The sequence below is a fragment of the Pyrus communis genome, chromosome 16 (assembly GCF_041283825.1).
Source record: "Pyrus communis isolate YQ-2024b chromosome 16, ASM4128382v1, whole genome shotgun sequence".
Classification (NCBI taxonomy): Eukaryota; Viridiplantae; Streptophyta; class Magnoliopsida; order Rosales; family Rosaceae; genus Pyrus; species Pyrus communis.
The window spans coordinates 3,394,591-3,409,565 of record NC_142580.1 but is presented as its reverse complement, the minus strand read 5'-3'; the positions used below and the strand labels follow the sequence as shown (position 1 = coordinate 3,409,565).

Genomic DNA, 14,975 nt, shown 5'->3' with positions numbered 1-14,975 from the left:
TTTAATTGAAATTTAATTAAAATTTAATTAAAATTTCCTTTCTCAACCACATATGCATAATCCAATAATATCTAACACAAATTTAGGGTTTAGGACGAAGCATTGGAAATTGGTGTTCCTGATCTGATCTTGATGTTGTCCACATTTGTAGTTTCGTACACAGGCAAGCCGCTCGAGTAAAAACCCAGGTCATAATTCTGCAGCTCGAAAAGATCAGAGCTCGAATCACTCTCTGCACCTTCATCTTCCTCCTCGTCGTCAACAACCTCACTTAGCCTTTTGAGCAAACCCTTGTGATCTAGCTCGGAACTAATCTTATACTTCTCCGATAATTTGAACTTCTCATGATCCAACCAAGTCAGTTCTTTGTTTGATGATCTTTTCTCATCGAAGTTCGTATTGTACTTCGATAAAGAAACCGCTTGCTGCTGCTGCTGTTGATATTGCTGCTTGTGATTATCCGAATAGCTTCTCAAATCTTTGTAGCTCTTGGAGGCTGCCGTTTGTACATGGCTATAAGGAGGAGGTGTTCGAAACCCTGAACTCGATGAGGAATACAGGGACTTGGCATCCGTGGTGCTCGAGCTTCGAAAATGACTAATGCTGCTCCTCCTCCTCCGTCTTCCACCTGGGCTCTCTTCCTCGTCTTTCATGGACTGCGTGGCGCTGGATTTTGACTTCTTCTTCTTGGATGCTGATTGGTTGAATAGAGAATTTAAGAAGCTGGCTAGTCTCCCGCCTGGAGAGCTCGGCTGCTTGTATTTCTTGTCTTTGATGTTGTTTTGCTTTTCCACCACCACGTGGTTACGGTGATTAGGGTTTTGCTGAGGATGATGGAGCATGTGTCTTATAGGCATATCAAGGCTGATTCTGCCTCCTCTCCATGACGATCTGTCTTCTTTCATCATCCTCTGCGAAAATGCCGAAGTGTTGCTGTTGCTGTTGTTGTTGTTGTTGTTGTTGTTATGGCTGCTGGGAGCTTCAATGTATCCTGAGAAGTACCTTGCAGCTTCGAAAACATCGAGCTCCCCGGAGTCGTTCCTGTGGTGGAACGATTTCTTGTGTATCTTATCAGCTCCAGGGTCTGCCGAGAGCACCCCTGTACTAATAATAGACATGTTTGAGACCTGTGAAATTTTGAAATTGAGTTTATGGTATTATGAAAATTTGAAAATATGGGGTTTTTTTGGTTTGCAGGTAATGCTTGTTTGAATTTGTGACTGGTGTTGAAGGTATTTATGGGGAGGGAAGTAGTTGTGAGATGTTAGCATAAAAGGAGGGTTTTGTGAGATTGTGGAGAGATTGATGGGTTTGAAATGATTGATAGTAGTGGGGAAGCTGGCTTTAAAATAAGGGAGTTTTAACGAAAAGTTCACGGTATTGTTCATTTTAACGAAAAATCATATTTTTACACTAAAAAGTTAATCATGGTACTATTCACTTTACCCTTTATTTTATCTTTATCATTAAAACTCAAAGTTTTCAAGCCATTTTCATTAGTTTTTCTTTAAAATATTCAACAATTCATGTGCTTTTTAGTCTATATAAATATGCATTTCAACTCTCTATTTGGAGGTTTTGGAATGGACAATGACTTATATGAAATGAGGGCACTAAGTTGACGTTTTTCCAAATTAATAATATAATGTTATGTGAGAAATTTAAAACTCATGACATTGTATTACTAGTATGAAATATCATGTGTGTTTTTAATGGTATAGACAGGTCATTTTTATTGAGTGTTTTCAACGCTACATTTATTACATATTACCATCATTTGTATCATATCTCTAATAATAAAAGTAGAGTCCACTAGTATATGTGGATCCTATCTTTATTAGAAAAATAGTACAAATAATGATATAAATATGTAGTAAGAGTAACATTTTCGTTAAAATTCATCCTTATGATCAGTCTTTGGTGATTTAATTAAAACCAGAGGAGTTTGCGCTAGGGATGGTGGGGAAGGGCGAAGACCTGTGTTTCCTTGGATTCTAGGGCTTCTAATCTTTAGGATGAGGAGATGGGGAATTGGCTCTCAAGTGGGGTGTTGGCCATGGCCTATGGGGACTATAGGCATGTAGTGTTTGCTGACTTTTTTGTGCATATCATCATAGGTTTGGAGAATTTGGTAGATGCCACCAAACTTTTGTGAGCTTGGAAGTCACTCCTTAATAAAATAAAACGAAAGTTTATTGTTGGCCAAGTAATTTTTGACGCGCTTAGATTTTTCTATGGCCCAGTAATATTTTGCTGCCTCCTCTCATTTATATGGCTTTCTAATATCTGTCTGCCTCCTCCTCTTTAGAGGAGTCTTGGTTTTACTTTCAGAGAAAATAGTTACAAGGATTGGAATTTGAACCCTAATGCCTCCTAATAGAAGTTGGTTTAGAAACTATACGAAACAGTGTCAGTATAATCAACTAAGGATTAGTTGGTTGATCAGTCTCAACTTTGCCACTATAAGAAGAATATTATGTATGTGCGGTTATTACGCATGCGCACATGAGTCAGTGCACGAATAATTCTTACAATACTTTGCTTATAAATCACATGTGCGTGAATAATCGCTACCACTACTCTTCTTAGAAAGCATGCACAACGACAATCCAATGCACTAGGGTGATGTGATCTTTGTCTAAATTGTGGCAGATACATATCATCTCAGTGGATAAACCTGTAACTCAAAATGACTAGACAAACTTTTCTTTGGATTTCTATGGAAAACGAAGGGAAGTATCCAAAGAAGTTGTTTGTGTCTCTATCAGAAAAATCTATTGTCCAAGTCCCACCAGGGAGAAAAGAAGAATTGAGGGAGAGGTCTTTTAAATTTTAATGCCTAAAGAAGTAGACACTCAGCACAACTTTCATCTTTTACTTTTCTCTTTTGGAGCCCCTCGGTTTAGTCAGTTGATTTGGCCCGCCCATTAAAAGAGAAAAACGCACACAATCTCCCATTCCTTGGTGTTTGGGGCATCCCGGCAGTGTGCGTGTGGGTGCGAGCACGCGTGCATGTTTACGGACCTAATACACACACGTACGTACCTTGGTTTGCATTCTGCATGATGTCAATATCTAACGATTAACACCAACTTTGGCGTATCAATTACCTAGAAGATTTTCAAGCTCTCATGCTTCCAAGTTCCAAGGATGATCTTCACGGTTCCATTTATTAAGTAAATCAATTTAGGGTTTAATTAATCAACCCAAATTATAGGATGTTGATAAGAAATATGAGAGGACCTAAGAAATTACAATTGATGACTGATGTGGCAATCAGAAGCTTTATTTCAAATTTTGTAATTCTCTAACCGAATTGTCAAATGTTATTTTATTATTTAAATAGAGCTTTAAATGATTGTAATTATTAAAAAAATGTTGAAATAAAATTTTTATTGGTTGAAATGTTAGTGGAATAAGAGACCCACTATTAAAATGAATTAAAAATAAATTTGACATCAAATCACTAAGTTTTCAAATCCAGTTAGCAAATAACATTTCGGTTGGAGAGACTTTTAATATCAAATATACACAGTGTCATTCCACCTAGAATTTTGACATCTCTTTTGGAGATGCTTTAATACACACACGTACGTACCTTGGTTTGCATTCTGCATGATGTCAATATCTAACGATTAACACTAACTTTGACGTATCAATTACCTAGAAGATTTTCAAGCTCTCACGCGTCCAAGTTCCAAGGATGATCTTCATGGTTCCATTTATTAAGTAAGATCAATTTAGGGTTTAATTAATCAACCCAAATTATAGGATGTTGATAAGAAATATGAGAGATTCCTAGTATGGTTTAATTAAAAGAAGCGAATAGAAGACAGAAGCTCAAGAGTAATGTTATTCATACCATATTTTTGTACCACATTTTCATACCACCTTAGGTGACATTTGATGTGGACAACCACATCATTTGAATTAATCAGATTTTTAAATTTAGTTCATTATTTAATAAACTAATAATTAAGAAAAACTAGTTAATTAAATTATGATTGTGGTATATGAGGAGTCTTTCTCATTCCTTTCCTTGGGTTTTGCAAATTTTTCAAATGATGTGGCTATCCACATCAGATGCCACCTAAGGTGGTATAGAAATATGGTATAAAAACATGGTATGAATAACATTACTCAAAGCTCAGGGCAAAAGGGGTAGAGGAAGACCAAGGAAGAGTTGGAAAAAGATTTTAAGAAAAACATGAAATACTTGGAGCTAACGGAAAATTTGGCACAAAACTGAGCGCATTGGCATTTTAGAATTTATATAGCCGACCGCACTTAGTGCGATAAAACTTTGTTATTGTTGTTGTTGACTAGTATGTCACCAATAGTGTTTTAGCCCTTAGGGATCCCAAAAAATATGAAATTTGACTGACAAGCTGACTTAGGCAATTTACTTAATTGTGATGTCTTAAATTTGACTAGTATGCCACCAATATCATTGACTAGTACGGTTTAGAGATATTTCTCTTCATTTATAAATGTGATGGATTAAATTCGAATATTTGTGAATAACAAGTTCAATACGTATTTTTTTATTTTTTTTATTTTGGCAAACAGAGCTAGATTAACCAGGCAATGCCCAAAAGTACAATGAAAGCCAAACAACAGCAATCCCCAAATACAACCAGGAAGTACAGGGGTTAGACTACCTGACACTCAAAAGCAAGGCTCAAAGTGTCTCCCCTGGCACCTCCCTCACAAATTAAGGCGGACAAGGTAAGCCATCCTTATTTAAAACATGCACAAATGAAGATGGGGGCCTATCCACCCAAGACACATCACACATCTCCACACACCTTCGCGACGCCAAATGGTCAGCCGCCAAATTGGCTGATCTTGGAATTTAAGACCAGTGACATACATGAAAGGCTTCTCCAAGCTTCACACACTTCGCTAAAATAGGAAAAGCCTCCCACCTGCCCTCAGAAATTGAACCCTGCAAAAAGGATATAGTGTTGTGAGAATTCGATTCAACAATCACATGAGTGAGACCCAAAGAGATACCCAAGTCACAACCATTCTGCACATCCAAGGCTTCCGCAGAATCCACGCAAGTTGCTCTAAGTTTGGTGCAACGAGTTGCCAAGAAATTCCCCAAAAAATCCCGCACCACTGCCCCTGCATATCTATTGCCCGTAGCAACATCCCAACTGGCATCAACATTTATTTTTACATAGGGAAGAGTTGGCGGCACCCACCTAACTTGTCCCTCGCTATGAGATAGGTGTCGTCCCTATCAACTAGAGGAAACCTACCTCGCATCAAGGAAAGCCGCCACACTGGTGGAAATAGCAAAGAGGACCTGAAACGAATTGATAGCTTTATGTTGGTAAAGGAAACGACACCATGCTTTCCAAATGTGCCAACAAGAAAATGCAATGAGAGAAAGAACCCGCATCAAGTCATTCTTGGAAAGAACATGATTCTGTAGAACAGCCAAAAGCCAAGTACCCCACGATGTAATTTCCGGAGGATTAACTCGATATGTTAAAGCACCCCCAAATCAAATAGCTTTCACCCATGGACATAGAAGAAACAAATGTTCAACAGACTCCTCATGTGAATGACATAAAGGGCAAAGCAGTGAAGGCGCAGATTTCCGATTGTAAAGAGCTGCCATCGTGGGAAGTGCACGATGCAATGTCTTCCACATAAAACATTTCAATTTAGGGGGAATACGAAGCTGCCACACCCACTTCCATTTATTTTCCAACTATTTCAGTGTATAGATTCTTATTTTTAAAATAAAATAAAAAGGTAGGTTGCATGAAAAAAAAAGCCCAAATTAAGTGTAAAATTAACGGTGGCAAAAGAATCGGTAGGGTAATCATGAAAATTGAGGATCACAAACTCCTCTTTATTTTTATGATTGTTTCTCTCTTATCTGGTCCCACTATAAACATCTTTGGCAGCGAATAAAAAGTTTAGTTCTACGGATGGAGAGATTTTTCAGATTGGTATAAGGGATGGTACATCACGTGTAAGATATGTATGTTAAAAAATTAATAACTTAAAAAATAAAATTTCCCACCACTTATACAAAAACATGTGGTGCACCACTCGTATTCTGTTCACAATGGAAAATTTATCCTATGGACGGCCACTATGTCATTATTTCTGATGCCAAATCAGGGGCGGAGCTAGAAAACGTTATTTAGTAGGGGCAATCTTAACTTCCAGTTATACTTGAGCAAAAAAAAAAAAAAAAAATTATGATACCAAAATTTCTTCAATAATTTGATTGCTCTTCTTTTTCGTTTTAAATTTCATTAAATCAACTTGTGGACATATTTTCACAATAATAACTTATTATTCATATTTTTTGAAAATTTCAACTAATCAATTAAAGTATTTAAATACGATAAATTTAAGTTCAGTGAGCATCGTGATTCTTTTTCTCTACACAAAACTTCAGTGAGGGCAGCAATCCCCAGTAGGCATTAGCTGCCTCCATCCTTGTGCACCATAGTCGAACTCATAAGTCCCATATTGAAAGTAACTAAACCTCATCCAGTTACTTGAAAAAAATAACAGAAATGATTTAAACACACCCAAATTCTTTTTCACACGGGCCGGGTTTATTTAAGGAAAATTTAACGAAAAACCACATTTTTACATTAAAAAGTCAATATTGGTATATTCACTTTACCCTTTATTTTGTCCTTATCGTTAAAACTCAAAGTTTTCAAACCCTTTTTATTAGTTTTCCTTTTATTTAAACACAAAATGTACATAAGAAAAAAAAAGAAGGGCGAATATCATTTTTCAAAATGATATGCACAATATCAATGGATTCACTTATCTCGCCATGGTACGTGGTTGCATCATGCATGATAAATCTAAAGTCATTTTCCACTACTAGATAAGTTAATTTTCTGCATTTTCCAGGAGGACTTGTAACTTCTATTTGCCTCATATCTGAGGTCCGTTGTCCTACATCAAGTGAAACTCAAATTTGATTGGTCTAGCCAACTCAAGTATGGCATGTTAGGCCGACTGTTAGGATCAGCATGAATGCTGTACTGCCAAATGGGTCATAAAGTAGCAGACAATATGCTTGTCGTGACTCGTACAATAGCTGCGTCTGCATTCCCTCTTAGCCAATCCTGCATAATCTGATAGATTCATCCTCAACATGTTTTGTAGCTTTCTTTTATTGTGCACCATGCATTCTAAAAGTTACCTATCATGGTCATCGTTTCCCATCAGTCCCATCTCTATCTCTTGCCCTATGTTTCAGCTCTCTTCTGCCCCTTTCACTAGAGACTTTGAAAGTTTGAATCACCTATATCAGGTACCAGTAGAATATCAAGTTTGCTTACTTCTTGCCATGCCATACTGTGAATCAAGGCAAACATTTAGACAAGAATTGACGCTATCAATGTTTGATTTACAATCTAACGACACAAAGATGATGAGGATAAATTATTTTTCAGTAAACTTGCATATGGTGTGTGACTTGCAGTCCAAGTCATAAAAAATTTGCCATCCATTGCATTGGATGGTTAGATTTGCATGGTAGAATTTTGACAATCTATAATAGAAGAACCTCAAAATTCAAACACCGGATCATATCCCATACACCAATATATGGTGGAAAAACCTCAAAGTTCAAAACTAGTGCAAATATTAAGGCTTTCTTAAGATGATCCACCCCAATACATTAATTAAAATACCCATTAACAAGGTTTAGAGTTTTGAGATTATAGGGGAACAAAGGCCCAATTGATGTCCCCACTAAACAAAACCTTGTGTTGAGTTGCTAAGACAGCGTGGGACAGAACCCTAAAATGTCCCCCATTTCTCACCCTACAGGCCATAGTGTCCACAAGTCTCATTGCTGGCAAGCAATATTCTCCTCTCAAAATCAAAATCAATCTGGGCTATACCCAATTACAAGTTTTGTTGGAGAAGATAAAGAGATAATTAGATAAGATAAGAATTGTGGGAAGTGCAATGAACCCAACAACTTGAATCTTTAAAATACTGTAGATGAACGAATTTAGGACAATTCGTAGGAATAATCATTTTTTGACGTTTAGATGTATAAATGATTATTTTTAATAACGATGACATATTGATCATACAACGACGACATAATGACATAACGACATATAATCATTTCTAGAACCAAATGTCAAAAAGTGATCATTTCTACTAGTTGTCTATCATTTAATCTAACAGTTATATGGCAAGAAGAACTCAGCACACATAGAACTTCAACTGAGGGTTCTTATAAGGCCTACTCTACAATTTACCCCAATGATCTAGCGTGTATTTTTTTATGTTTGCTTGCTCTATAAAACCATATGACTATTAGATTTAATGATAGACATTTTAGGGACGTTTGTTTGCCCTCACTAAGTGGGACTAGACTAGACTCGACTAACTATTAGTCCAATACCTTGTTTGTTCCGTGTTGGGATTAACATTAATGAGACTAAAGGGGATTCGCATAGACAAAACCCTTCGCTAAGAGGTCTTAGCAAGACCCCCCAATAACCAAGGGACTGCTAAGATCTCTCTCTGCTATTGCTTGCGTTGCTAGCTTTCTATCCTCACTCCGAAATCACACTACCAGACCACCACACTCTTTCCCTCTCTCCTCATCGTGCTAAGCTATAGGAACCCAGTCACCAACGTCCCGCAAACCCAGTCACCAAAATTCTGCCTTCACGCCGACGAACCCACAACCCAACTCCCTACTTGCTCCATGACGAACCCACAACCCAGATTTCCCCTATTTGCTTCACAAAGGAACAGTTGATTCGATATGCTAAATTGGGTTCTCCATTTTCGTCAATTGAACTCGAATCAGACTTAGAAAATAAAGATAACGATCTTGACCTCAAGGACTTAGAATCCGAAAACAATCTCCACAATTTCATATCCATCCGCTATCCCGTAGCTCATGTGTCAAGCCGTTTCAGGTGAAACAAAATAAATACCAAGTTTCATAATTTGAAGAAAAAGAAGAATGCCAGACTAATTTGAAGTCAATAGGAGAAAAATGGATAGGAGTCAATGAATGGAGGTGAAACGGGACAGAAAAGAGAAAGGGGAAAGAGACAGTGGTACAGAGAAGGGCAGAGAAAGGGGAGAGGGGAGGGATGCAGTGGCCGGAGGAAAAAAATGAGAAGGAAGATAACTAAGAGTTTGACCAGAATAAAAAGATGGAAGATGATTCTAGAAAGGAAAAAGATAATTTAATAATAAAATATTAGTATATATAGATTAAATGAATAATAAAATATTTTAAATATAGATTAAGTAATATAATATATGAGTCCTGCTTTTTAGTTTGACACAGCATCAAACGCTTCACTAAATCAGTCCAACTTAGTTTAGTCTAAGCCAGTCTAGCTTAGTCCCTGAAGCTAATCCAGTCCGAGATAGTCCAGTGCAACAAACCCACCCTTAATGTTTCTTTGAAAACCGTATTCATTTATTTGAATGTTGTAATGGGTTTGAATTTATTTAATTTTTTACAAAAGGGATTTACAAATGATAAACTAAAATATAAATTTTTCGAATCATTGAAAAAATTACGAAATATACACTAGAAAATATCGTGCAAACAAAATTATTCAAGATATCTCACAGAATGATATATATAGTCTCATTCCATTGAGGGATTCCGCAAATAATTTTATTTAAGAGACACTTTGGTAGCTTATTTCGTAACTTTTTTCAATGATTTAAACCGTCAATATTTTAGTACATCATTCGTAGATCTTCCTTCCAAAAGTTCAGAGAAATCTAAAATTATTAAGATATTCAATTGCAGTGAAGAAAATAAATGAATTCAGTTATTCAAATAAACACCAATATGACTCATTATTTAATCCAACGGTCAAATTGTATCGGATTTAGGATTTATTTTTGGTAAAAATGACATTTGAAGAAAGACCTAAAAAATAAATGATTAAATTGTCGAACTACAATATGAAATGAGTCTCACACAAAATCCGTCCAATAAACTTATTTAAAAGATCCCTCACGGAAGGGGATCCCTCAAATACGTGGTCATGGTAACTACACACATAGTGTTCAACCACCTAAAAAGTATATGCATTATATTATCAAAATTCCAACCCTCTTGTCGCTTGGAAAGACATTGCTCTGATATGTCACTTTGAATAACAAAATTGCTGACCATTCCCAACAAAGACGTCATTCGTGTCTCCTAGCTTGGTTTGGGCAACATGACTTAGAGAAGCACCTGGTGTCCTCTTGTACAAATTGAAAATGATGTCGGCCATATAGGCATTGTAGATAAACTCCAAGTTTTTTTTTTTTTTTTTTTTTTTTTTGCGTTTTGGCCATATATGCACAAGTTAATATTAAGTCTCGATGATAAAAAATTCAGAGAACATATAGTTCAAATGGTTAAGAATATTCACCTCTTCACCTAATGTTCTAAGTTCGATTTCTCCCTCTTTCGAAATCACTTTAATGAAACAAATGTTGATTAAAGGTGGTTAAAAAAATGGTTAATAGGAATATAAAGTAGTCATCTTGCACCCATATTTATTTTTCTACTAGAGATATTGGGCCATCTTTTTATGAACTAAAGACATTTGGGTCCGTTCGGCTCAAAGGAGCTTAAACCACTTTAAAATTATGTTTATACGGCCCAATTCAGTTCAAATTTCAATAATTGTAGTACAAATTGTTCAAAATTGGGTACCATTGGTGATTCAGCGTCTGACACGTGTTAAGGTGGTCTAGTCATTGGGTCTGGGTCCTCTGGGTGGATAAGGCCAGTCCATTCCAGTCCATGAGTCCGTTTGATGTGTATCGCTTAGGTTATTTCCAATCGAAGGAAGATTAAATGATAGTTCTGCAAGAAATTATATTTTAATAAATATTGTTAAATTATATTTTATACTATATTCAAATGAGAGGATCAAAGGATTATATGCCAAATATAATTTATTATTTTAATTAAATTAATATGGTTAATTAAATTAAACTACCATATTAAAATAATATTTTTAAACATATTTTGAGTGCCACTTGTCCCCAAATGAAAAGTATCACATCTCGGCCCGGGGCGAATCACTTCCCAGGCCCGCTCCACCACTGAAACACGATATTGTCTGCTTTGGGCTTACCATTCTCTCACAGTTTTGTTTTTGGAAACTCACGAGCAACTTCCCAGTAGATCACCCATCATGGAATTGCTCTAGGCCCCTTCTCGCTTAACTTCGGAGTTCCTACGGAACCCAAAGCCAGTGAGCTCTCAAAAGGTCTCGTGCTAGGTAGAGATGAGAATATACATATAAGGATCACTCCCTTGGGCTTCAATATATATATATATATATATATATATATATCGGAAGGTAAATATAAATGTAGGGGGTTCATGCATCATGAAGAATGTTCTCATGCTTCATGGTCGTTTCAAATATCATCCTTTATTTAAGCGTTCCTAATTGTCAGATTTGGACTGCATGTCACATTTAATTAATTCAATAGATCGAGACCAAACTGGGTCGATCATAGAAGCATCAAAGTTTGAACATTCGAGTTCTAAGATATGGTTTTCATGAAAAACGTTAGGTTTACATGGGTGTATTTGTTTTATGATAACTTCGGGTTTCAAAGGCACTAAATTTGAAACTACAGGTTCAATTTAGTTTATGAACATTTAGTTCATAAAAGAGACGTTCATGCAAGAACACATAATACAATATGTTGATTTAAGTGTATTGGATTTGAGATGCTTTAGGAACTTAAGTATGAGTGCTTTAGGACTATGAAAGGATGTCAACAGTTCAAAGAAGAGAAATAAATTATTGAATTGTTACTGTCCAAAAGTGAGCTTCCAAAAGGCCTCGTGCTAGGTAGGGACGGGAATATACATTTAAGGATCACTCCCCTGGGCGATGTGGGATGTCACAAAAAGCTTCCGTATTTTTTATCTTTATATAATCTCAATAATTTTTTGGACAGAATTTCGAGTAACACGTGTCGCTAACATGAGTAACTCTCCTGATTTCTTATCTTTATGTAATCTCAATAATTTTTCGGATAGGATTTCGAGTGACATGTATCGCTAAAGTAACTCTCCAGATTTCTTATCTTTATGTAATCTTAATAATTTTTCAGATAGGATTTCGAATGCCACGTGTCGAGATATAATTGGTTGTGCATATTTTAGATAGGATTCTTATCTACATGGCGCTTCTTATCTTCAGCTTTCAATGTTGTAGGAATAGTGTCGGTATTTATAGGAAAAGAATTTAGATTTTTTTTTTTAATTTGTGCAAAAAAAAAGTTCAAATTCCAACGGTAACCTGATGGTAGCATGACGTTAGCTAGCCGCTGCTGGCTGGCGTCATGTTGATGCCAGGTAGCCGTTGACATTCAAATGGGTTGAGCTGGAGGGCTGGCTGGCTGGAAATGGCCAGCATGCTGGCCTGATTTAGGGTTTGGGCCTGATGGGGCCCACAAACCCTTTGGCCTAGTCTTTGGTTGGAGACGGTTTTCGTGTCATTCAGAACCATTTTTAACCATACGACCATTTGGTCGGGTCGGTTGAAGATGACCTTACATGACAATCCCCGATCCCATTTACATATTATGGGTGCTTTTAAGTGAGTTAAAAGCGAATTTGAACCACATTATTACTAGCTAATTGTGAGGCTAAACCTATCTTCCTCCCCTTAGTTAGATAATATCATTTGTTCAAAAAAAAAAAGTGTTCCTCATGTATTTAGTTTAGGGTTGTGTTATCCACACATTCCATTTTATCTCTCATGTACTTCTAAAAATCAAGATAAAAATTAAAAAAAGGTATGTGAGAGAAAAAATGAGTGTGTTATAGCACCATCCTTGTTTATAATGACAACATGTTTACGATGTCCAACCGCGTCATATATAGTTTTTTTTTTTAATTTAGTATTCTTATATTTTGGAGTTTGACTACAATAGTATATACTATAATGATATGAGTTTTATACAAAATTATGAATATCTATTAGATCCTTATTTTTAAGATCTCACCGTTAGTTTTCCGACGACTCAAAATTGTGTATTTTGATCATATCTGAATAGTGTGGGTCCCTCAAAGAAAATAAAAAACCAACGCCTTTTGGATTAAAGTAACAGTTCAACCAAATTACAAATTCGAGATCATATTTTCAGGGGTTTATATGGTAAAGTGTTATTGACACATTAAAAATCTCATTTTACACTTCTAAAAAGTGTATTTTTCTTTCTAAATATAGAAAGTTTGGAGTGCCAATAACATTTTGCTAAGTTTAAAGGGTAGTATTATTTACATATTTATTTTTACTTCTTACATATTTTTTTTCAATTTCCGGCTATCCTATCGAATGAACTAAAAAGATTAATGACAAAAAATTAATAAGGATGTGTGGTGAGGTAAAAATAGGTGTGTGAATAACACTTTCCTTAAAAAAACAACAACAAAGCATTATCCAACTAAGTGAGTTTTGTTGTATAAATCATAAAAAGTCACTATGCTCGATTTTGCATCAAATCTTCTGTTAACTTCATATGTTCTGGTAACAATACCAAGCCAAAAAAAATCAGACCGAGATGGTAGATCTTAATCCAAGATTAGACCACACACGTATGTGTGTGTGTGTGTAAATATAAAATGCAGAAGGAAGCAAACTATCCTTAATCACATCATGGAGAACAAGTGCTTTAGTGGAGTTTTGAGTCTTCTAGAAGTACAGGGAAACCTCGACAAGTTAATTAGGATTATTTTTTGCTATGCGCAGTACAATATATGAAATTTCACTTTATTCTATTGGGATGTGATATTTATACATTCTTAACACACTTTTTTAATTTTTGATCGTCAGATTAGATGAATTGAAGAAGATCAAATGACAGAAATTATTATGAGGTGTGTGGTAAGTAAAAAGAGGTGTATGAGAAGTAAAAAAGAATGTGTGGATAGCACACCCCTGTACTCATCAGTTGTATCTCACTTTACTATTCATTTTTTTATTGAATAAAGAGGCGTTAGTTTTGTTAACGGTGACAAAAACTCTTTGAGGTACCAGTATTTTGTGTATATATATGTACCATTATTGTTTTAGCATTCTTACAAATGGAACACCTGATAAACTTTATAGACCCATGCAATTTCATCACCAATATCACCGATATTATTTCAACTTAATCATTTATTACTATGTGTTGGGTTACATCACAAAAGGTCTCGGTGATATTAGAGGTAGAAACTCTCATATATTACTTGTATATTATTTTGTCATATGAACGATGTGAAATCTTATTCTTCAATACACCCCTCACGAGTGGCCCCACATGGGATCACAAGAGAAACCAATTCCCCTATCGAGAAATGGTCAAGTCATTATGCTGGAGTTAACCAAACTTTTCGAGAAACCAGTCATCATTTAAGGACTAGAGCCAACGTAATTTTTCAATGTCCAGTCATTCAATATCTTTAAAATAGAGCTAGCGCAATTTTTCGAAAGCCGAACTTAAGGAGGGAAAATTAGAGCTCAATAAATCGGGCCAAGGACGTATTGAAAAATAGTCTGCTATAATACCATGATAAACTTCTAAGGCTCATAAAGGTCCACCACCAATATCACCGATGAGTTTTAGTTGGACCACTACACCATGTAATGATCTCACTCCCCTCTCACACCACCCTACCTCTGAGTCTCGGACGAAATAATTTCTCATGGATGAGAGAATGGCTTGGGACCCAGTCAAACCAAAGCTAACTCAAACTTCACCAAAAAATTGATCTAAGTGACTTGAGTTGAATTTTAAGAGATGGTTATGTAGATAAGTTTTTTGGTGAAGTTTGAGTTAGCTTTGGTTTGACTGGTTCCCAAGCCATTCTCTCATCCATGAGAAATTATTCTGTCCGGGACTCAGAGGTAGGGTGGTGTGAGATCTTTACATGGTGTAGTGGTGAGCCTCACTGTCAAGGCGTGGGGTATGTT

General features: G+C 36.0%; 1 protein-coding gene across 1 annotated transcript; it reads right to left on the bottom strand.

The window, feature by feature from the left end:
• Positions 1 to 1,311, bottom strand: LOC137732221 (protein BIG GRAIN 1-like E). Its single transcript, XM_068471521.2, has one exon. It carries the CDS (start codon positions 1,116 to 1,118, stop codon positions 90 to 92), a length of 1,029 nt encoding a protein of 342 aa, XP_068327622.1. The 5' UTR covers positions 1,119 to 1,311; the 3' UTR covers positions 1 to 89.
• Positions 1,312 to 14,975: the final 13,664 nt, after the last annotated feature.

What these genes read in the sequence shown, in the direction of transcription:
- LOC137732221 (XM_068471521.2), bottom strand. Translation starts at nt 1,118, where the DNA reads ATGTCTATTATTAGTACAGGGGTGCTCTCGGCAGACCCTGGAGCTGAT.